At 40.1% G+C, this 21,932-nt stretch overlaps 3 protein-coding genes, 1 long non-coding RNA gene and 2 other non-coding genes across 6 annotated transcripts in view; 4 read left to right on the top strand and 2 right to left on the bottom strand.

The window, feature by feature from the left end:
• Positions 1 to 130: 130 nt before the first annotated feature.
• LOC111336645 (melanocortin receptor 4-like) lies at positions 131 to 1,422 on the top strand. Its single transcript, XM_022942770.2, has one exon. It carries the CDS (start codon positions 131 to 133, stop codon positions 1,013 to 1,015), a length of 885 nt encoding a protein of 294 aa, XP_022798505.1. The 3' UTR covers positions 1,016 to 1,422.
• A 792-nt stretch (positions 1,423 to 2,214) lies between these two features.
• On the top strand, positions 2,215 to 3,879 carry LOC148741502 (uncharacterized). Its single transcript, XR_015994131.1, has 2 exons — positions 2,215 to 2,452; positions 3,097 to 3,879. It is a non-coding gene; the product is annotated as an uncharacterized LOC148741502 (long non-coding RNA).
• Positions 3,880 to 4,128: 249 nt separating this feature from the next.
• LOC111336609 (adenosine receptor A2a-like) lies at positions 4,129 to 5,927 on the top strand. The gene has a single exon (XM_022942736.2). It carries the CDS (start codon positions 4,509 to 4,511, stop codon positions 5,388 to 5,390), a length of 882 nt encoding a protein of 293 aa, XP_022798471.2. The 5' UTR covers positions 4,129 to 4,508; the 3' UTR covers positions 5,391 to 5,927.
• Positions 5,928 to 11,960: 6,033 nt separating this feature from the next.
• On the bottom strand, positions 11,961 to 12,042 carry Trnas-uga (transfer RNA serine (anticodon UGA)). The gene has a single exon. It is a non-coding gene; the product is annotated as a tRNA-Ser (tRNA).
• A 1,243-nt stretch (positions 12,043 to 13,285) lies between these two features.
• Positions 13,286 to 13,367, top strand: Trnas-cga (transfer RNA serine (anticodon CGA)). The gene has a single exon. It is a non-coding gene; the product is annotated as a tRNA-Ser (tRNA).
• Positions 13,368 to 19,212: 5,845 nt separating this feature from the next.
• LOC111336615 (alpha-1A adrenergic receptor-like) overlaps positions 19,213 to 21,932 on the bottom strand; it is a 3,888-nt gene continuing 1,168 nt past the window's right edge. The window contains exon 1 of the mRNA XM_088741523.1: positions 19,213 to 21,932. This exon is cut by the window's right edge and continues 1,168 nt beyond it. Coding sequence (XP_088597649.1) covers positions 19,847 to 20,782 — 936 coding nt within the window. The 5' untranslated portion in view covers positions 20,783 to 21,932 and the 3' untranslated portion in view covers positions 19,213 to 19,846.

The following is a 21,932-nucleotide window of genomic DNA, read 5'->3' as shown; positions in this document are numbered from 1 at the left end:
CTTATGGGCCACCGCAAATTGCTGATCGCAAGAAACCCACACTTCGATGTTTTTATATTAGTTCATTTGTATTTTAATCATTTGCACATATAATTGACGGACAAACATGTATGTTTCCTGGTGATACAGCATGGTCGACGAAGTATGTCTAACGCTCCCTACATCAAAGTGGAACATTGTGTTAACCACGACTCTCGGCCTGTTGATCGCCATTATCGCTTCTACAACAAACGTATTAATACTCATAGCAATATATAAGAAGCCATCACTTCATACTGTCACATATTACTGCATTGCTTCCTTAGCAGTCGGTGATTTATTTGTCGGAATCGTTGCACTTCCACTTTGGATTACAAGATCTTTGTTATCAATCGCCGACGAAGAACACCTCCTAAGTGTAGCTGTGGACTGCGTTTATGTTCTGTCTGTTGGTATATCAACATATAACTTGTGTACAGTTAGTTTGGAAAGGTACGTTGGAGTTATTTTGCCTTTGCGGTATAACGTTATCGCAACCATAAAACGGCTTCAGTATGCGGTAACGAGCGTATGGGTTATTTCAAGCAGTATCGCTTGCCTACGTTTGATTATTAACGAAGATTCTTACTGGTTGATGGCAATATCTACATTAATTTTTCTCCCGGGAATAGTCATTTCATACTGCTACGTTTGCATTTTCAAAGAAGCGTCCCGACAGTCAAGAGCTATTGATCAGCAGAGTGGGTCCCCTTCACCAGCAAACCGAATCCAGAACAAAAAGGCCTCCTTGACGATTGCGATAGTGATCGGTGTGTTTTATTTGACAGCCCTGCCAGCTCTGGCCTTCTCCATCGCTGAACTGGTCTCGGGAAATAATATGTCTTGTGAACAGAAAAAATCATTCGAGTCTTGGGGAACTTGGGCGCTCTTCTTCGTCTTTTCGAATGCAGTAGTTAATCCGTGGATTTACGCAGCCAGGAAAAGTGAATTTAGAGACGCTTTAAAAGTATTGAAGATTTGGAACTACATTTGTTAGGCAAAGATTACCATAGGCTGGTCAGTTTGTAGAAATGATCTTTAAATCATGAACATGGAAAGTAAACAAACAAGTTTTAGACTTTTCAATTTTGTTGAAGACCACAAAAAACAGCTCCGTGATGAATAAGAACAAAATATGGTCAGGTTAAGTAACACGAAAACAGAAACTTGGAACGTAAGCAAAATTTCGTTTCAATTTTTCGTTGAAACAAACAACTCACAAATATTTTTAAAACTTGCTGATGTATAGTCTTATGCGTGAATAGTTTTTAATATCATTGCGAGTTAGTTATTTCTCCTGAAACAGCAAACAATGATATGCAAATATCATAAACGGTTCTGAAAAAGAATTATGGCTTAAAACAGTTGGATCTTGGCTTATCATTAAAACTTAAGCCAGCTGGAGTTCTGAAAGTTTCAATCATTACGATTTGGAAAGCAATTTGAAAAAGTAATCGCTTTGAAATGAAGAAAAGGAGGTTCTTAAGACTACATTAAACGGCTGATTCAGAGGAAAAATTTCCATCAAAGCTAAAAGAGGAAAAACACCTAAAACAGCTGTGGTAACATAAATTTGCAAATAATCTCCTTCCTTTGTCCTAAAGTTTGAAAACTGGGTCCTAAAAATGGAAAAGGGCTTGCCTATTATGGCTCTTGCCGATGGTCATAGATCGAATTCAGTTACCTGCTATTGTTTTGAAGTCAAATGTATGACACGTTTTTAGAGTGCTTTTAAACTACTGCAGCTGTAAAAGGCCTGGCATTATTCCGACGTTCTTAGCATGCATAACTGGTATAAATGTATTTTCTTTAATGCCATCAGTTACTTGGCGCGGGCCATTTATTAATGCATCGTATCTAAATGTTTGAATCATCAGCCGCAGTGTTAGTCCCGCCCGACAGGTCCGAGATCAACAAATCCAAAGTACAACAGAAAGGCGTCTTTGACGATTGCAGTTGTTATTGGTGTGTTTTACTTGACAGCCTTGCCGGCTATAGTTTTTTCCATCAACGAAGTTGTTTTAGGAAAGAACGCCCCATGCCAAACGAAAAAAGCAATTGAATCTTGGGGAACATGGGCGCTGTTTGTCGCTTTCTCTAATGCAGCAATTAATCCGTGGATATATGCTATTAGGAAACGAGAATTTAGAGATGCATTAAAAATGTTGATGTTCTGGAAACGCTGGGTTTCACATGAATGATATCTTTGCTCGTCGCTGGCAGAAAGCAGAGAAAAAATAAGAGCATCCATGACTGAAATAGCAACTGATTTAGATGTTTTTTAATCAGTAAGCAAGCAGAGAAAGAAAGCCGGATGTTTTATTTTTTCGCAATCGCAAAATTTTCTTGCGTCACAAATCAAGCTTCAACATGGTCCACAGAAAATTTTGCATTGTTTTAAAGAAATCTTTTCTCTCTATCTGGAAAGGAAGAGGTCAGTCTCCCTTATATGTTATGGTTCACTTTTTACTTTGAAGCAGACTAAGAATATAAATGCTAACTGAAAAAGGCCACATTACTTATGGCAATGAATGAAGTGACATTAGATTCTAAGGCTGACGGCGTTCTAAGATATCAAATGGACAGGTGGGAGGTATTGATAGAAAAGTGAGAATGACAATAGATGAGCAGCTGCAGTGAACAAATTAACTTACTGACAGAGTTCGACGGCTCCGTGTCAGAAGTTCGACTCAGCCGGATAGCCTCGGTTAACCCTTTCAACTTACCATATCAACACAATACTGATCAAGTAGACAATTGATGAGAATAAAGAAAACATAAATTAGGGGATTATTAGTTGATCCAATAACAAATCCTCTGAACTAACAGCATAAGAAATGCATAGTGGACGGTAAGGAGAATTCAGTAACGAGATCAGTTGGGAGTGAAAGGTCTGTGAAATTTAACTTCATCGTTGCTTCAGCTGGTTTTTAACTACTAAAAAACAAGAAACAGAAATTATGCAAGCGAATTTTCGCTAATTTTCCAATAGCGTTTTATCATATAAACTGTCTTGAAAATCTAAGCACTTGTTCTCTCAAAAACTGCTTGGAATTTTTTTTTTTTTTTTTTTTGCAGATCTTCGTTCTGCTAGGGTTTCACAGACCTGATGTAAGCATGTAGTAGCCTTAGGCAAGAAAGCGAATCATTGTAAGGCCAATTTAATTAACTAAACCTGTTTAATAGATTTGTTGGTTTTTTGTTGTGTTCATACTTATGTAAACTATGTCTTCTTAAGTCAATGCATCTTTTAATCTCTCGATCGTGAGAGAACAGCCAAGAGTTTATTTTGACTAATGTAAAATTCGTTTTACTTTAGAAGCAGTATGCATATAGTTATATCAGATGTGAAAAATTGTCAGAAATATGCATGGAACTCTTAAACGAAAACGGACATAAACATTGAAGCTGTAGATTAAAGAGATCGCAAACACACACGAAAAACCTTTACATTCGATAGACTGAAAATAAAGCGAGGAATAAGGATCCATTGCTTAGAGTTATTACATGTTACTGAGCGACGAGAGGCACAGCTCCATTGGTAAGGCCACAAGTTCCGCGAAGGGTGAGCTCGGTCGCTTTTTAGTCACCTAAGACCCTAACCTGAATAATGAAATTAATCATGAGGTAACCTAAGATAACTTGGTTAAGCTGTTGATGAAATTCATCGGGCAACTGAAGGACATGTTTACGTGGTCGAGTGACCGAGGTCCTCTCAAAAGAAATGACAAGTAACCTATTTAGTTAAGAACTGGTTTCTCATAACAGATGGGCGGCTAATGCCCACAAAATCCTGATTAGAAAAACCGCGGATGTAAAGCTTGAGCTGAGCCGATTACAAAATAAGTTAATTAAAGTCTATCATGGAATTTCGCCATTGCCCTTCCCTTTTCACAATAAAAATTGCTGACCTGACAATGCAATACCTTAGAAAAAATGAATAATTATATTCTTCCCTTTCCCCCTACAATTGTGAATTGAAGTCTTTGCTAGGACTAAATGACTGGTTTTCAGCCAATTTGCGAACACTTGGACTTGAGTGCGGATGAGATTAAAAATAGATCAACGATATTTATAGTGACAATACCATGGTGACTTCTAATGTGACAGCCGTGCATCGTTCTATGAACAGCCTGATTTAAATTGTGAAGCCTTATTTGTGGACCTCTGTAAGCAGCCAGCGCTTTCAATTAAACGCTCAGATGTGGAAAAGACCTGCCGCAAGACTTTTATAAAAAATGTAAGAACGATCAGATCGTCTCTTCTTCAGTTTCATCGATATGCCAGAATTTTCCTCTGGTGATGAAATGATTTGGTTTGAATATATGAATCTGTCAGATAGGAAATGTCAAGTGATGATACATTCGAAATTGCTTAATGGGGGGCTTCCAGCAGACTATCTTACAATGTCAACTTCCCTACACCAACGCCCGACCCAAGTTTGATATCAATTGTCATTTGAAAGCAGCACCTTTTGCATACATTTAGAAATGAATTGGTACTGGATTCTTGGCTGGCTTCCTTCAATATTTGCTATTCTTGGAAATGGAGTGGTGATCTATCTGATTTGCACGAGGTCCAGACTCAAAAACGTCCCAAACCACTTCGTATTGTCCCTAGCGCTTGCGGATCTCGGTGTGGGTGCATGTTGTTTCCCGGTGCAACTCATATGCAGTTTCAATGCAACAAACTGCAGAAATCAAATCGCAGACGATATTGCCGTACTGATGATTTATTCTTCGAATACCAATCTATGCGCGATGACTATCGACCGCTACTTGGCCATTGTGCTGCCTCTCACCTACACGTCACTGATGACAACAAGGCGTGCTCGATATCTGATCGCCTTCTCGTGGTGTGCACCGTTGTTTTCGTATTTTATCCCTGCGCTTTGTACCAGTCTCCATGGTTGTACTATAAACGTCAACATCACTGTCATCGTGTGGACCTCCATGTTCGAGTTTGTTCCGTGTGTTTTACTTCTGACTGCAACCACGAAAATAATAATAACTGCAAGGAGACATTGTCGACAACTTGCGAAAATGAATAATCAATTGCAATACAACCAACCGAATCATAAAGGTCAAACGGGAGTGTCATCAGCGCGTGTAATTGGAACAGTTGTGGCCATTTTTATTGCATGCTACGCGCTCGAAGTGTACAGCTCATTATGTCATTTTACCAAATTCTGTGGGTTAACAAAAGATCTGAGCAAAGCGGTGTTTTTCCTGGTAGTAACAAACTCTGCAGCAAACCCGTTCGCCTATGCCTTGTTTAAACGTGACATAAAAAGAGAGCTCAAGAAAATATTCTGCAAATGGAGATCAACTCCAGCAGCCGGATGCTCCGTCAGTCTCTCAACAAGGGCATGAAGATCTGAGATATTACTGACCTTTAACAGTTAAACGTTCTTAGATATCCAGATTCATTCCTAATCATAGAGAGAAGTGAAAGGGGGCGAAATTTGCATTTTATTATTCCGTAGTGTTTCAAAAGTTGGTGACAAAAGTCGTTGGTCAGGAACTACTCATACGATTACAGCTAAATCAAATTAATAAGATTTAGGGGAAAGAGGGTCGTTTGCATGGTATCACATATGTTATCACATTATTCAAGGACCGAGCGAAGTTGATTTAGAGTTAATTTAATACGTTCAGGTTCTCCTTTCTTTATGATCATATTTTATTTTTGTTCTCAAAGCTCCTTGGGGTAACAATATGAAAAGTAAGCGTCATTAAGAGATCACTTCAAGTAAATCCTTTTCATCAGTAGATCATTTTGACCAGCGCGGAGTTATTAAAAAAAAAAAACATTATTGAGGAGCGATTTTACTCGATATTAAATGGGCTGAGATAACTCTTATGAGCGACTTTCTAATGAATTCTGAATTGTTTGGGGTCATAGTCATACAAACATACAGCTACAAGACCTCAACATCAACGTAGGACTCTACAGAGACGACGGACTAGCCACCACCAACACCACGCCGAGAGACACCGAAAACATAAAGAAGGAAATTTGCCGCATCTTCAACCGCAACGGACTACGTATCACCATCGAAGCAAACAAAAAGATTATCAGCTTCCTAGACGTCACTCTCAACCTAAACAACAGCACCTACCAGCCCTACACAAAGCCTAACACCACACTACAGTACGTACACCGCGAGAGCAATCATCCACCGATCACCACAAAGAACATACCTGCCAGCATCAACAAACGACTTTCATCCCTTTCATCAGACAAAGCTTCATTCGACAAAACCGCCCCCCCGTACCAAAAAGCACTTGACGAAGGCGGATACCAATACACCCTTCACTACGAACCCACCACGACTGCAAAACGCAAAAACAGGCAGCGAAGCAACATCCTCTGGTACAACCCTCCATTCAGCAAGAACGTCAGCACCAATATCGGACACAAATTCCTTAGCCTAATCGACAAACATTTCACTAAGGATCACAGCCTCCGCAAAATATTTAACCGCAACACCATCAAAATCAGTTACAGCTGTATGAACAACACCAAACAGGTCATCGACAACCACAACAAGCGCATCTTACACTCGTCCCACTCACCTTACACGAAAGACAACAAAGACGGCACGGAAACCAACAAAACATGCAACTGCCGACAAAAGAACAATTGCCCGCTCAATGGTAACTGCCTTCAATCCTCAGTCGTTTATCAAGCCACCGTCACACGGAACGACAACAACACCTCTGAAACATACATCGGACTCACAGAAACCGACTTCAAAACAAGACACAGAAATCACACCGCATCATTCCGCCACGCCAAGCACAAAAACTCTACCGAACTTAGCAAACACATCTGGACACTCAAGAACGACAACATTGACTATTCTATCTCATGGCGCGTCTTATCATCTAACTCTCCCTACAACAGCTCCAATAAAAGATGCAACCTCTGCCTAAAAGAAAAATTCCTGATAATTTACCGACCCGACCTCTCATCACTAAATAAGCGTAACGAACTCGTATCTTCATGCCGACACAGAAACAAAGCGTTGCTACGCAACAGCTGAACTTTAAAGTTTTTAAGTTTACCGCGCATTATGCAAATTTTCCTAGTATATAAACGATAGTCACATGAATATTCTTTCATTAAACCCCTGAAGAGTGAAGCGATTCACGAAACAGGCTTGTCGGGAAATGTAGTTACGTCCTTTTTTCCTCTCATAATATTTATTCTGCTCTGCTTCAACGTATTGAGCACTCTATCTAGGATGAGTCATTGCCGTTGCAATTGCGCATGCTCGCTGGTTTACTCTAGTTTGAGCACTCTGGCATGGCTTAGACGATACCACAAAGGTTGGGTCGTTTGGGGTGACCGTCTCGGTTCTCCCCCATCCTAGCATTAGCACTGCACTGATGAGACCCAGGTCTCGCATGGTAAGTGTTGCTTCATACTCTTGTAGTTTGAAGTTGGTTCTGGTGTTTTTCGAGGTCTGAGTTGGATAAGTGAGTACCTGCCGGGAGGGAAAACTTGCGACTTTTTCCTCCCTGGCAGTGGTTGTTTTCTTTGGTTCCGTTTTGGTCGCCCATCCCTTTTTTTGGATTTCTCGGTCGATCCGAACTTGCTTTCCTTTTTGCTTTTTCTCTGTTTCGGTCACCCATCCCTCTGACTTGTCTTTGGGTTGGGTCCGAGTTTCAGCATGGTCGTGTCCTTTAAAAGGACCATCGACGTTGACTGTCAGGGGCTCCCTGAGGAGGTACTTTTCTCGGAAGCGGTTGGTTTGTTGCTGGGTTCTTTTGACCGTGAGTCTGACCATCGGGTGGCTGCGGTGCAGGCATGTCCTGGCCGTGTTGCGAGAGTCACTTTTGCTGAGAACGGCGATGCTGCTAAGTTATTTTTTGAGGAGCTAGGTGTCATCAAGTTGGGCGATGTAGAGTGTAGGGTGGTTAAACCCCCTCCTCCTCCTCCCCAGCTTACTACTGTTGTAGTCTCTTGGTTTCCCTTTGAGGGATCAAACGACGCCATCAGCACAGCTTTGTCCGCATATGGTACGGTCAAATCTGTTCGCAATCAGGTTTGGCCCGGAAGGCCTTCAGTGTCCACCGGGTCACGCATTGTCCAAATGGTTATTAGGAATGTCATTTCACCGTTTATTTCTATCCGTGGCGTCCGCTGTAAAATTTGGTATAGGGGGCAACCCCTCCAGTGTACTACTTGTCATAAAGTTGGTCATAAGTCGGCGGAGTGTCCCCTTAGGGGCAAATGCTTCCGATGCCGTCAAGGTGGACATCTAGCTAGGAACTGTCAGGCGACCGTGGGTGCTCAACCTGCTGTAGACACATCAGTAGAGATGGACATACCCTCGTCTGTAGCTCAAGAAAATGATGTGACAGCTGAGACAATTGCTCCCGTCCCTAAGGACGTTGTTGCTGAGTCTGAAGAGTGCGATTATAACCTTGAGGCCAGCGAGGACCGTTTTCCAACCTGCACATCGGTTGACCAAGTACCATCAGAAAATGTCTCCCGTAAACGCGCTGCTCCCCAGACTTCTCCGGTTTCAAAAGGAACTGTAAAGAAGCCTGCTACAACGGATACAACCCAGTCGATTTCCGTACCAGTCGCTAATAAGATAACCGCGCCACCCTCCGTTACGTCGGTCATTTCTTCCAAGTCCAGAAGTGAAATTCTCGAATTGCTATCCACACCTCCTGGCCTTTCAGGTGATAGAGTAGACCTCCTACGGTTAACATCACACCTTCAAGTTCCTCCTGGTTCAATTGCCTTTGTTCTCAACCCGCAAAATGGTCCTCCTAGACATGTGCTAAAGTACACTCCGAAGAAATAGTTTAATATTAGTTTAAAAATTTAAAACCTAAAAATGAAAACTAAAAAGTAGTTTAAGTTATTTAAGTTATCGAGTGTGTGTTCAATTTTTGGTGTGAGTGTGTTAATTTTTGTTGAGGTGGGGTTCGATTCCCCAGCGAGTTTGGTGTCTGGTGACCCTCGTTTCTGGTGGACCCCAACCCTAAGGCATTGCACGCAAGCCATGGGTGGGATTAGTCCTGTTGGTCGGCGGGCATTGCACACGCCCTTCATCGGGGGCCCGGCCGTCCACCTTAAACATAAAAAAACTGCACTGATGAGGCCCAGAAGGCCGAAACAGTACTGTCTGCAGTTAGTTATATATATATATATATATATATATATATATATGTTTGTGGAGGAGAGAAACAAATAAACTACGCTTTCATGCATCCCGACAAGCCTGTTTCGTGGTTGCCCACTCATCAGGGGATTTAATAAGAATATTCTTTACCATCGCTTCCTATATACAAAATAATTTACATAATAAGAATAATAAACATCTATCTAATCTATGCGGCGCGAGGTTTAACAGTTCAGCTGTTGCGTAGGAGGGCTTTGTTTCTTGCCGCCATAGAAACAGACCAATGATTAGTGTCCCTTTCATAACGATGTCACCCTCAGCCTCGCTACAGGTCAAAGCAGCCAATTTAGCATACAATGGACCATTTCCCGTTGTCAACGTCTCTAACGAAGGAGTGTCTGACTTCCGTCACATTTGCAAAATGATTTCAAGTCAATTTCATTTTGTTATCAAACTATGTGAAATGAAAAATCTTTCTTTACGAGTACGTTTTCAGCCTAGTTGAATAAAAAACATTTGACAACCAAGTTTGAACTGAACATTGAAAAATTGAGGATTAGGTGAACCGGCAGCTGTTGCAGTAAAAATGAGTGCCATATCGTATTTAGGGTCAAGTAAAAACAGTTTCTGTCTTGCAAGTATCACAGTTGGCTAAGTCTTCTCGAAGCCGTGTTCCTTTAGTTTCTTTGCTGAAATTCTCAACAGTATGGCAACGGTTGTTATGCAAGTCTAAAATCGAAAACTTTTTGCATAAATTAGACAAATAAGAACTACATGAAATGTGTCATGAACATGAAATAACATTTGGGTGGTACGAAGAGCAAACCGTGACAAAACCAGTTTTGTTTAAGTAGAAAAACTACCTGAGTTTCCCCTTATTATCCCTTGTGTGGGCGTGCAACGAGTGCAGGAGAGGTCATCGAGGTCGCGGGTTCGAATCCGGCACGCTATAGAAGTTATGATTTGGAGCTGGCGGACAAGGAGTGACTCTCAAACTGGCTTGGGGGCGGAGTAACTCCTACTCGCAGAATTTGCACTTTTTTTTTTTTTTTTTTTTGCTGTCTTTGCTATTTTTTCCCCTTGTTAGCATCATTTTTATCTTCTTTTTCCTTTGTTTCTGAGCAGTTTTCTTTTTAGGTCACTGTGGTATTTTTTCTGATAAAGTTCTAGTGCTTGTCGTTTGCAATAAACCTTTATGGACCTGTTTCTCAAAAGTCCTGGTTTCTAAAACAAAAGTTGCTCAAGACTTTCGAGAAAATGGGCTCCTGGTTGGCAGCATTAGCTCTTTAGTTACAGATTTCACTCGATGACATGACATGACTAATTATACCCAATTCACGACAAAACTTAAACATGTTTTAAAGCTTTCATTAAAAGTACGGTTTAAAATTGTTTCCTTCTTAGAAGCATCTTAAACCAATGTTTTTCGACTTCAAATTGAGCACATTGAATATACAAGTTAATGACCACTTGAACCCAACCGAATATTAAGTTTTTCAGGTCTCTGTTTCTGATTTTCATCCAGTTAAACACAGTTTGACTAAACATGTTTTTCTGGTACGAATGGGGCAAATATGCTACTATCCGTAAGTAGCGGGTGACAGCCGACGAATTAACCCACCATAACCGGTCATCAGAAGATACCATAACAAGCAGAGATGTATTCCAAATAATCTTAACGTTGAAACATGATCATCAGATTTCATTGCTCCACTCACTAGCCAGGAGCCCAATAAACAGATCATCTGCTTTCATGGCTCCACTCACTGGCCAAGCGCCCAATAAACGGATCATCTGATTTCATGGCTCCACTCACTAGCCAAGCGCCCAATAAACAGATCATCTGATCTCATGGCTCCACTCACTAGCCAAGCGCCCAAAAAACGGATCATCTGATTTCATGGCTCCACTCACTAGCCAAGCGCCCAATAAACAGATCATCTGATTTCATGGCTCCACTCACTAGCCAAGCGCCCAATAAACGGATCATCTGATTTCATGGCTCCACTCACTAGCCAAGCGCCCAATAAACAGATCATCTGATTTCATGGCTCCACTCACTGGCCAAGCGCCCAATAAACGGATCATCTGATTTCATGGCTCCACTCACTAGCCAAGCGCCCAATAAACAGATCATCTGATTTCATGGCTCCACTCACTAGCCAAGCGCCCAATAAACGGATCATCTGATTTCATGGCTCCACTCACTAGCCAAGCGCCCAATAAACAGATCATCTGATTTCATGGCTCCACTCACTAGCCAAGCGCCCAATAAACAGATCATCTGATTTCATGGCTCCACTCACTAGCCAAGCGCCCAATAAACAGATCATCTGATTTCATGGCTCCACTCACTAGCCAAGCGCCCAATAAACAGATCATCTGATTTCATGGCTCCACTCACTAGCCAAGCGCCCAATAAACGGATCATCTGATTTCATGGCTCCACTCACTAGCCAAGCGCCCAATAAACAGATCATCTGATTTCATGGCTCCACTCACTAGCCAAGCGCCCAATAAACAGATCATCTGATTTCATGGCTCCACTCACTAGCCAAGCGCCCAATAAACAGCACCTATCTCCCTTCCCTTCCTGCCTCCCTTCCATTTCCACCTCCTGAACCTGGGATCATCGGCCGTTTGAATTTTCTATTTCTCCCAGTCTGCGGCGCCAAAAAGAAAGGAGAGAAAGACAAATGTTATTCCCTTCTCTTAATTTATTGGACGCAGACTGATCTTATCACGATCTAGGTCACTCTCCACTCTTATCAACAAAAATTTGCCAAAAATTACACGCCGCTGCGAGCAGGATTCGAACCTACGCGGGGATACCCCATTGGATTTCAAGTCCAACGCCTTAACCACTCGGCCATCGCAGCTCCGTAACAACAATGTCGCCAGGAAAAGTATAGAATCATACGCTTTATGAATAATGCCTGAATGACACATAGTGACAAAGCTATTTTTTCTCGCCTTCACGAGCATAAAACATTGAAATGCAAAGATATAGATGCATTTTAATAAACCAATTCTGCTCCCGTAACCTTCGAAAACCTGATAGTTGCATGAAATGTACAAATATATGCTCAGTAGGCCTATAATCAGGTTGTCTTATTGAAATTTATGTAGTCCTTTAAATGTAATTTAAATAGTGTCTTCCCTAACAACTGTAACCATGCTATCAAGTATGCCACTATAGGTAGAACTAACTTGAAGCAAGTCGGCTTCGAGAAGAAAAACTGAGCAATCAGCTTCAGTAAATTAACCCCCTCTACAAAAGTTGCAAGAATTCTATATGTGGTTGTTCGATTTACTCTTGCAAGCTCAAGTTAAAATCTTTAGTACGTTTCATTGTTTAGATACACTCAATCTGCTCGCTCTCATTTGGCTCCAGAGATCCCAACTCGAACATGTTACTTTGGAGGCCATGAAATATGGCTGATTTGTCCCTTACATCTGCGATTAATATAAGATTCTCAAGAACTACGAAATTGAAGGAACGTCAATTTGAAAAGATTTGATGAGATTTACCACCTCGTTTTAGCATGAACTTTTCTGATATCGCATCTGATAATATGAGTACGACATACTATCATGTTTTCTGTTTTGGCACAAATTCTAATCAGAGTAGTTACGGTTGATAGGTATAGTTTCGTAAGAACGCCACTCTTGACATATCATAAAACAACTTTAACAAAAATGGAGAAGTAAATGAAAAATCTCATGCACTCTTCAGTTAAAGTGTTTCAGGGCTAAGCTTATGACCTCTCTATCAGGTCCTTAATGACAGCAGTCCGAGTATAGTACTAAGAAACTCAGCGAATGCTGATCACCTTCCCATTTGTTGGTCGTCAATAGCGCAACTAAATTCAACAAAATAAAAGTAAATTTCACTATCATAGGGAACTTTTTCAACATGTAGACAAACACACATTCTCGAATGGTACATGTACAGTGTGTTAGTACTCTATAAACAACAAAATAATGTTTTATTCGCGATGGTGTTTCTTGTTGCCTGGACTTTTCTTTGCATTTATGAATTGTTTGAATATTTATGTCTCCATTATTGAAAAGGTTGCCACGATTTCTTAAAAGTTCATTCTCATATTATATTTACCCACAGCTGCGATGGCCGAGTGGTTAAGGCGTTGGACTCGAAATCCAATGGGGTTTCCCCGCGCAGGTTCGAATCCTGCTCGCAGCGAGTACTAATTACAATTTTGCCTCAATTAGTAGCAAAAAAAAAAAAAACGAAGATTGCAACTTTCGTAGCAAAGAGCAAGTACTCTTCTGGTTGCTTCCAATACACTTCTTCCACAACTTTATTTTATATTGAATCTGAAGCAATATTAATAAAAAGGAATTTTGTTACTGCTGGCCTGTTGAAGAAAAATTCTACTCTACAGTCGTTTCTGATAATTCCTCCCCCTTTTATAAACCATAAATGTTGCAATATTGTAGAAACACTATCTTTACATTTTAGTGCGTGATTTTTTTAAGAGAACGGAGACTTTGCATCCCATTAGGAAAGAATGAAGGAATGAGCCTATAACTGAATAATTTTACCGACTGCCTTAATTAAAGATGGGTGGTGTTTTGCAAAAAAATTGAAGACCTTTACGATCCACTAATAAAGAAAGAGTTTTCATTAGAAATGGCCCGCCCCTTGGAAATGTGGGTATCTTGAGGTCTCCTTGTTGGGTATTTGTTGTACATACATACATACATACAGACATACATACATATGTTAATTGACCACTCCATCACAGGGCTTTTCAGAGCCATTCTTAAGACACCACCCAGCCATCCCACCTCAGGGGAGGACATCCACCACATAGTAATCTCGTGCGTGGGAAATTAACGTCTCCTACCCCTAACCCTGCAGGAGACGGGGCCTACGGTTTATTCGTCTTTATCCGAGAAGACTAGAATATCTATCCATTTCCTGATATTATAGAAAAGTAGCAAATTCTCCTCAGTTATTTTAAGACCTTGAGTATTGGTCCGGCCGGGGAACGAACCCTCGACCTCCCGCACAAGACAATCCGGCGCTCTAACCAATTGAGCTAACCGGGGGATGGTTAGCTCAATGTAGAACTAATGTTCATGCAAGACGACTAAAATAGTGATGATCAGGATGATGAAGTGCTAACGTGAAAGAAACCGATGCATGTCCACTCTTGATCTTCAGGTAACTACGATTGTATGACTTTTGATGACTTTATATTAATAGCATAACTTTTCATCGAAAATGAAACTGTATTGTAAGTTATTATCCTTATGTAACGTACACACCGGTAACACTTCTCAATGGTTACCCGAACCCTACATTTTATTCTTGATCAGTGGTTTCTATGACAAAAATTAAATTCCACTAAATCTAACTAATGACGGTTTGGATATTTAAAGGGACACGGGACGCAGCTTACAAACATACAACGCCAAACTACGTAACATTAATAAAACTTTTTGCGCAAAGACTTAAATACATACTGACGCGAGGCGACTGAGCCCATTATGAAGATGGACCGCTGGCTCTCCAAATTTGTTGTAACACCTTAAACAGCATTTCTGGCGTAAAACAAGGGTACTTACTGATCAATACCCGCGTGATACGATTACTCTAAGATAAGCACAACAAATGAGATCGTGCCACTGATCATCCAATCAAATTTGAGAAATTTTACGGTAGCATTAATGAATGTGATTAATTGAAAGCGATTCTTAAATTTCGACTGACCAGTGAATTAAATACATCTATTGGCTTCACCTCAGTTCTATTAAGCAGTCCCGCGACAATTAAGAATGTCTGATTCGTTTAGAATCTACAAATGCTTTGCCTTTTCTTAGAATCTAAATTGTAATGGATTTTCCTTCTCCGTGATAAAGAAAGACGCATTTGAAAGTTTTCGTATTGTTAGCCCTTACAAAGGGGCTACATCCGAAGGTAAAATAACCATTTATTACCCATCGGCACAAAGAAGAGTACAAATAAAGTTTGAGTAGAGTACAAATATCGCGCGATATTGTACAGTTAGTTATTTTGTAATGTAAAAAGCCTGTTTAACTAGTCGTCTGTGCGCGTTACGCTTCTCTATCCGCTTGCTTTTTCGCCTTAGAAGAAATGAGCAGAAACACGTGGCAGAAACAAAAAGACGCTGGATAACAAATGACTTATTAAACGTTTAATGTGTAGTATTCCTTCGTATTATCACTCTTTCTTTGTATTTTGACTCGCCCTAAGGGCTCGTCAAAATACGGCACCACACATAAAAATACTCAGCGATACTTCAAACCAAAACGTCTTATAAGATTTATGTATATTACGAGCAAAAAATTTCAAATGTTCGGATAAATCAAGCTGCCAGCGATTATTTCATGTAAAATGCACTGAGGAACATTTTACCACCAATTATTTTAACCCCAAAAATTACCATGATACTCAAAGTGCATCGTAAGCAGGATAATCGAATAGCTGCTCCTTAGTCATCAGTCGCGCCGTTGCATTTTTTATTTTGATAATCCGCTACAAAGCATCAAAATGTGCTCAAAATACAGGGCTCGACATCATTTACGACTGAACATAAAGGAATAACCCTACTGAAGAAATTGATTTAAAATCACTACCACAATTCTCAAACTAGAAAACGCAGCCTTAGGCTCTTTTATCCATAATGCATCATTCAAAACATCTGTTGTAAGTTATTCGTAACATTTCCTTAGCCATTGATTTGTTTATTACTTTCTCAAAAACATTTAGTCATGTCAGTTTGTCATTGCGTGAACAGCATTCTGATGATGAAACAAACCCAAATTTAATAAAATACCTGTCAAAGCTACAACGTGGAGGACAAGTTGTATTATTTCGCAACCCAACTCGCAAACAACGTACTTTTCAAAGAAAGCTGTAAAGCTGGCACTTTGGTTGTTCTTTGTGGAATTTGGAATTTGATTGCAAAAGCTACGTAGTGAGCAATATATCCCGATGGCAGCATGGTATTGGATTACTGGTTGGATTTTTAGTGTTGTGTCTCTCATTGGCAATGGTTTCAGTATATATTTAATCATCAACAGACGCCGATTATTCACTTTACCCAACTGGATTATTCGTTCGCCAGCGTTGGCCGATTTCTTGCTTGTTTTGAGCTACTTTCCGGCGTCGTTTTTCTGCAATTTGTTCTTTCATTGCAATCGCGGACACCGTATCATGATGGCGTCCGTCTTCATGTATGCGTCTGTATCAGATTTGGTTGTGCTGACCATCGATCGCTATATCTCTATCACACTGCCACTACGATACGTTGTCATGGTGACTACTCGACGTGTTTTGGTCGCTGTTACTTCAGCCTGGCTTCTTTCGTTATCCCTTGCTCCAATTCAGTATTTAGCAGAGAGGACGGAATCAAAGGATGTGCAAAGAACGTTTGCAATAACCCGAATAGCAGTCATGGAAGTAGTACCCATTGCTCTTTTAATTACTGTTACTGTTCGAATGTTATTGATTAGAAGAAAGCACCGACGACAAGCCGCCATTCAAGTCTCTCAATTACGCTACAACAAATGGAGGGGAAAACCTGCTTGTCACTTCAAACTGTCAAGAACTCGGAGAGAGATGTCAACTGTTCAAATAATATGCGCTGTAGTAGCTGTCTTTGTCGTTTGCTATGCTACAAATATTCTTTTGTCTTTGTGTATTGGTCTTAATGTATGTGATCCACCGATTGAGATCCGGGATCTGTTGGGGATCTTATTGATTGTGAACTCGTCAGTGAACCCTTTTGCCTATGCGTTTTTGAAAAGAGACTTTAAAAAAGAGTGCGAGGGGATTTTTTGTCCAAAGTAAATAGCTGACAAAACGCGATGACGTTCTGACGATTCGTTTGTCAATAGCACTGGCCTAATAGGCCTTTTGCAGTTGGAGATCCCATGCTTAGATACCGCATAGCAACGCACTCCAGTGATCTCAGACAAAATAGAGATCCCAGAGGTCTGCATTCAAACAAAGAATACAGCGGATAACAAGTTAAAGGATATCCCAATTCGAGAAATCTTGTAAGTTTTAATCAACAGCTTCCTTGGAGTGTATCAGCGAAAAACGAATTTTGGTGTGATTTTACTGCTGATACACTCCGGGGAAGCTGTTGATTACTTCTTACTGGATTTCTCGAATTGGGATACCTTTTGACCTGTTATCCGCTGTATTCTTTGTTTGAATGCAGACCTCTGTGACCTCTATACTGTCTGAGATCACTGGAATACTTGCTCTCCAGTACGGTGTTGCTATGCGGTATCTAAGCACGTGATCTCTAGCTGCAAAAGGCCTATTAACAACTTTCTCGAATGATGTAGGTTTTTTTCTCGCTTTTGAAAGTTTCCTTTCAAAAAGAACAATGGCTGTTTGTTGTTTGCACATAGTAAGATATCAAACAAACCCAGCTTTTTCAAAGGCATGATAACTGAGCTTAGGCTCCGATATATTCCAGCCATTAAATTTAACAAGACATTTCTGGACTCTTTAATGATAATAATAATTTAATATTTATATTGCGCAAATTAACATGTGGATATGATCAAATGCACATCACAAAACTTTTCGGGGGACTTGGCCGGACTGCATCAGCAGTTTACAAACAATCGAAGGAAACTTATTTGAAGATGCCCCCTCCCCCCAATTCCTAGTAAACAGGCCAGACCACATCACAGTAATCCCGTGAGTGGGTTCTTTAACGTCCCCTGCCTAACAAAATTAACTAATTAATAGATGCAGGAGACGCAGATGCAGGAAACCAATTTTAAAACACTGTGGCGTTGATACCAATTACATACCAATATCCGATCAAGGTGATTTCTGAATAGCTACCCTGATTTGCAAATCATTCATTGAAAAAAAAAATTGAATGGGTTCGTCTAATCGAGAGAGATTAAAAATTGTTTTCTGCTAACATCATTATCATAAATTTAAAAATGGTTCGCTGAAACAAACGCTACCTGATAAAATACTGACTGCTTGAGGTGTTTCTCCTCTTAATTACCTCTCCTCCACAGGAGTTGTGTTTATAATTCATACAAAGAGCAATAGAAAGAAAATATTCAGGTTTGTCAATACAGAATGAATTCTCTATGAATGAAGGACAAATGGGCAAATGTTTTCATCGAAATAAATCTGATCTGGTTCCCGTATGACATAAACACATGGATATGATTCCAAGTTACGTGGCCACCGCACGGTTCTTAACTATTACAGCAACATTGAAAATGGTCTGGTCATTTACCTCACAATAACCACAAAACACCTTCACACGACAACACACTGGTTTATCCTGTCGCTTGCCACAGCCGATTTGTCTTTTGCTATTTGTTTTTTTTACCGTGGCGTTTTTTTGACACAATTTTTGCCTGCGACAACGTTCTCCGTGGCATAGTTGCGTGGCAGTTTGCTATCATGGCCATTGCGAATCTCTGTGCAGTGGCTACCGATAGATATATCGCCATCGCGACCCCATTTAAATACGTTCGGATCATGAAAAGACGAGTTCTCTTGCTCACTGGGTGCGCTTTGGGATTACCTCCACTTCTTTATCTACCACCAAACCTGTACATGCACTTTGTCGGCGCGACTGAGAACATTCACCTATTATTCCAAGTCAGCTTCGGAATTCTCTTTGAGATATTGCCTCGCATCTTTCTCTTAAGTGCGGCAGGAAAAATTTTGGTTATATCAAGACGTCTTTACCGACAAACCGCAATAATGCATGCGCAGTTACGTTTAAATCAGCTGAATCTCAGGCAAAACAGAGGACAATTTTCCTCCACAGTCATTATCGTAGTCGTGGGACTCTTCATCTTATCCCACACGATGGACGTAGTGAGATCGATATGTTTCTACTTTGATGTCTGTTGACTAACAGATGAATTTCATCACCTCAGAAAGCTATTGTTATTCCGCAGCTGATCCTTTCCCGTATGCTTTCATCAAAAGAGACATTAACAGAGAATTTAAGAAAATGCTTAAATTTTGAAAGGGAAGGCTGTAAGACAAAAGACTGTACAAAAGTCTAGAAGTCTATTTCTTTACCGACAGTTTGGAAAATTCCCCCCCTCAGTTGCGTCGCTAGTTAAGACAGAGCAAGAGGCATTAAAATAGAGAAGAAATTAAAGTTTGAACTTGTTTGTTTAGTGTTGCTTTCTTCCTAGCACAGCCCCGAAAACCTAAATTTTCACCTGGGCGTGCACAGAAGGATCGGATTGACTTCAGCGTTGATAAGCATCACTTGTTGTGCTCAGCTGACTTATTCCGTGCCTCACAAGAAGAATATTATCCAAGAACAGGTTACCACGAACTTCGATTCGAAACCAAAAAGTTATACTACAGACACTTTCAAACTATTATGGAACTTATTATTATAATAATAATTCATCAATGTAATGATAGGGGCTAATTTGATTAATATGTTTCGTTTTATATAATCAAGGTTCCTTGCAATAGAAGTCTTTTGATCAGGTTTCATTTAAAACCCGTCTCAGACAACTTATTGTAAAACATTCATCAGAAAACTTAATTCAAATTTAAGCGATCGACCAGACGAGGTATAAGGCAATACTATTATTGGCTATTTGTATAAATCGAAACATGTGTTGTAAAGCTAAGGTCCTTTTTATCGTTTTCTTTTAAGTTGTTACACCTTAACTGCCAATGAAGTCTGAGTTTATCCTTGCACCTAAAGCAAGCTCACTGGACGAACTATTTAATCTATACGTTTTCAAGAGTTCTCTCCTAAAATCTTTCTTTAATAATCCATATGCCACAGGATTAGCTGTAGAGTTGGTTAAAATTAGAATGGAGGAAATTATATGGATGCATTCAGGTGGTTGATTTTGACCAAACACGGCCACGATTCGGACGCAAACACCAAACAAGTAACAAATCAAGAACAAAATGACTATAGCAACAATGAGCTTCGTGGAAGAAATATCTTGATCTGGGAAGGACTGTCTTCGAATTCTGCTTCTTGCCTCAGAATAACTGAAATCTAACTGAGCCATTACTACACATCGTTCTAAGCGACACCTTCGAACTATCATCAAGATGCGCACAATGGCAAGGGGAAGAAGGAGGCAAGGAATAATTCCATAGACGATCAACGTGCCAATGATGAAAACTTCCCAACAGGTTGATCTCTGTGCCATGGATTTGACCAAGTACGTCCACGACAAAGGTAGAAGCGCTGTGGCAGCTGGAATACACCAAGCGGCCAATATGCCGAACACAACCCTTCTTTGAGTCATAATAGTCAGATACTTCAGTGGCTTGACGATCGCGATGTATCGATCTACAGTCAACAGGCAAAGGTTTGTTACAGAAGTACAGAGGAATACATCAACACAAAGCCAGTGAATATGTCTCTGGTTGCAGAATTCCTCTTTGCAAGCTCTGTAGTAAGGAAGAAACGTAACCCCGACAAATAGATCAGCTACCGCCAAAGATAAGACGAACCAATTTGCTTTGGAGTGAAGCCTTTGCCTGAATGTGATCAGATATATAACAAGGCCATTGCCGACGATTGCGGTCGCATTAATAATCCACTGAAGCACAACGAGGAAAGCTTCTTTCCCTTGCATAGTGATTTGCTCGATTTCTATGAGAACACTTCTTCCATTCCGTTTCACTGTAAATGATCAGGTTGTTATGTAACAATTGAAGAAGTAAATAATAGTTTCATTCCACTTTCTCGTCGTTTCGGTCACTGAAAAAACACCTGAATTAAATTCATGATATATTAATAACCCATGAAAGATGATTAGCCGCTCTGACCACAAGGCACTAGTAGAAAGATAAGGGTCTGAATTTAAACCAGGCGACAAAAAATAAATTGATCTTAGGCTGCTACATGCTTTAAGGTAGCTAAGCTAGGCCATTTCCGAGTAAATCTTTCTATTTTGGGTAGAGAAGAGTCATTTTTCTCTCTCAAAAGCGTGATTTTTTAACCGCATTTTTCCTGTCATAAATACCCTCTCAGCGGGAACCCTTTTAGAAAGTACCCTCGACATTGTTACAAAATTAGACGACAAATAATTTTGCTAAGTAGGGTTAGAGCCACCACGTTTAAAACGCTTCTGTCACATTCACTAAAGAACATCAGCAGATAAGAAGCATACATTTAGCTGTTAAACAAATTAGCAAAATTCAGTATACACGCTGTTTAATGAAACCATCCCGAAATCTAGGCATGCGCAACTCGCACTATTAATATCAACAACGACAAAACAAAATTCTTTTAAAACGATTAAATTCGAATATAGAAATATCGAGTTTATAAACAACAGGGAAGTGTTTTCTACTGTTTGTAAATGAGTTGAATAAGTGCTTGCGGGATTCTGATAAACTGTACAAGTCATGTGGTCCGAGTAAACGACTCAAAAAAAAAAAAAAAAAAAAAACTCTCTGAAAGATGGACATTTTTGCATGACCTAGTCGAAAAAGAAAACTATTCAAACGCTAAAAAGATCTGCAAACGATTATCCTTAGAACAAATGGTGCTCTTCTTCCTAAAGATCTTGGCCTGTAGCTAGATTTTCTCACACAAAAACTTTGAATAAGCGTGTGCACCTTTAAGAGCCGTTTTCTTCGCTGTACAATTGCTTTTTTTAACTCAAAATAGAGCGAATTGTTTCTTTAATTATTGTCATTTCTAAATGTTTTTCAAATAATCGGATATTGATTTTTCCCGATCTTATCAATTTCAATATTGCAATGTTCATGCAAAAATTT

The sequence above is a fragment of the Stylophora pistillata genome, chromosome 1 (assembly GCF_964205215.1).
Source record: "Stylophora pistillata chromosome 1, jaStyPist1.2, whole genome shotgun sequence".
NCBI lineage: Eukaryota > Metazoa > Cnidaria > Anthozoa > Scleractinia > Pocilloporidae > Stylophora > Stylophora pistillata.
The sequence above is the reverse complement of the archived record's forward strand: the minus strand, read 5'-3'. Positions and strand labels throughout refer to the sequence as shown.

Coding starts and splice junctions, on each gene's coding strand:
- LOC111336645 (XM_022942770.2), top strand. CDS start 131: ATGGTCGACGAAGTATGTCTAACGCTCCCTACATCAAAGTGGAACATT.
- LOC111336609 (XM_022942736.2), top strand. CDS start 4,509: ATGAATTGGTACTGGATTCTTGGCTGGCTTCCTTCAATATTTGCTATT.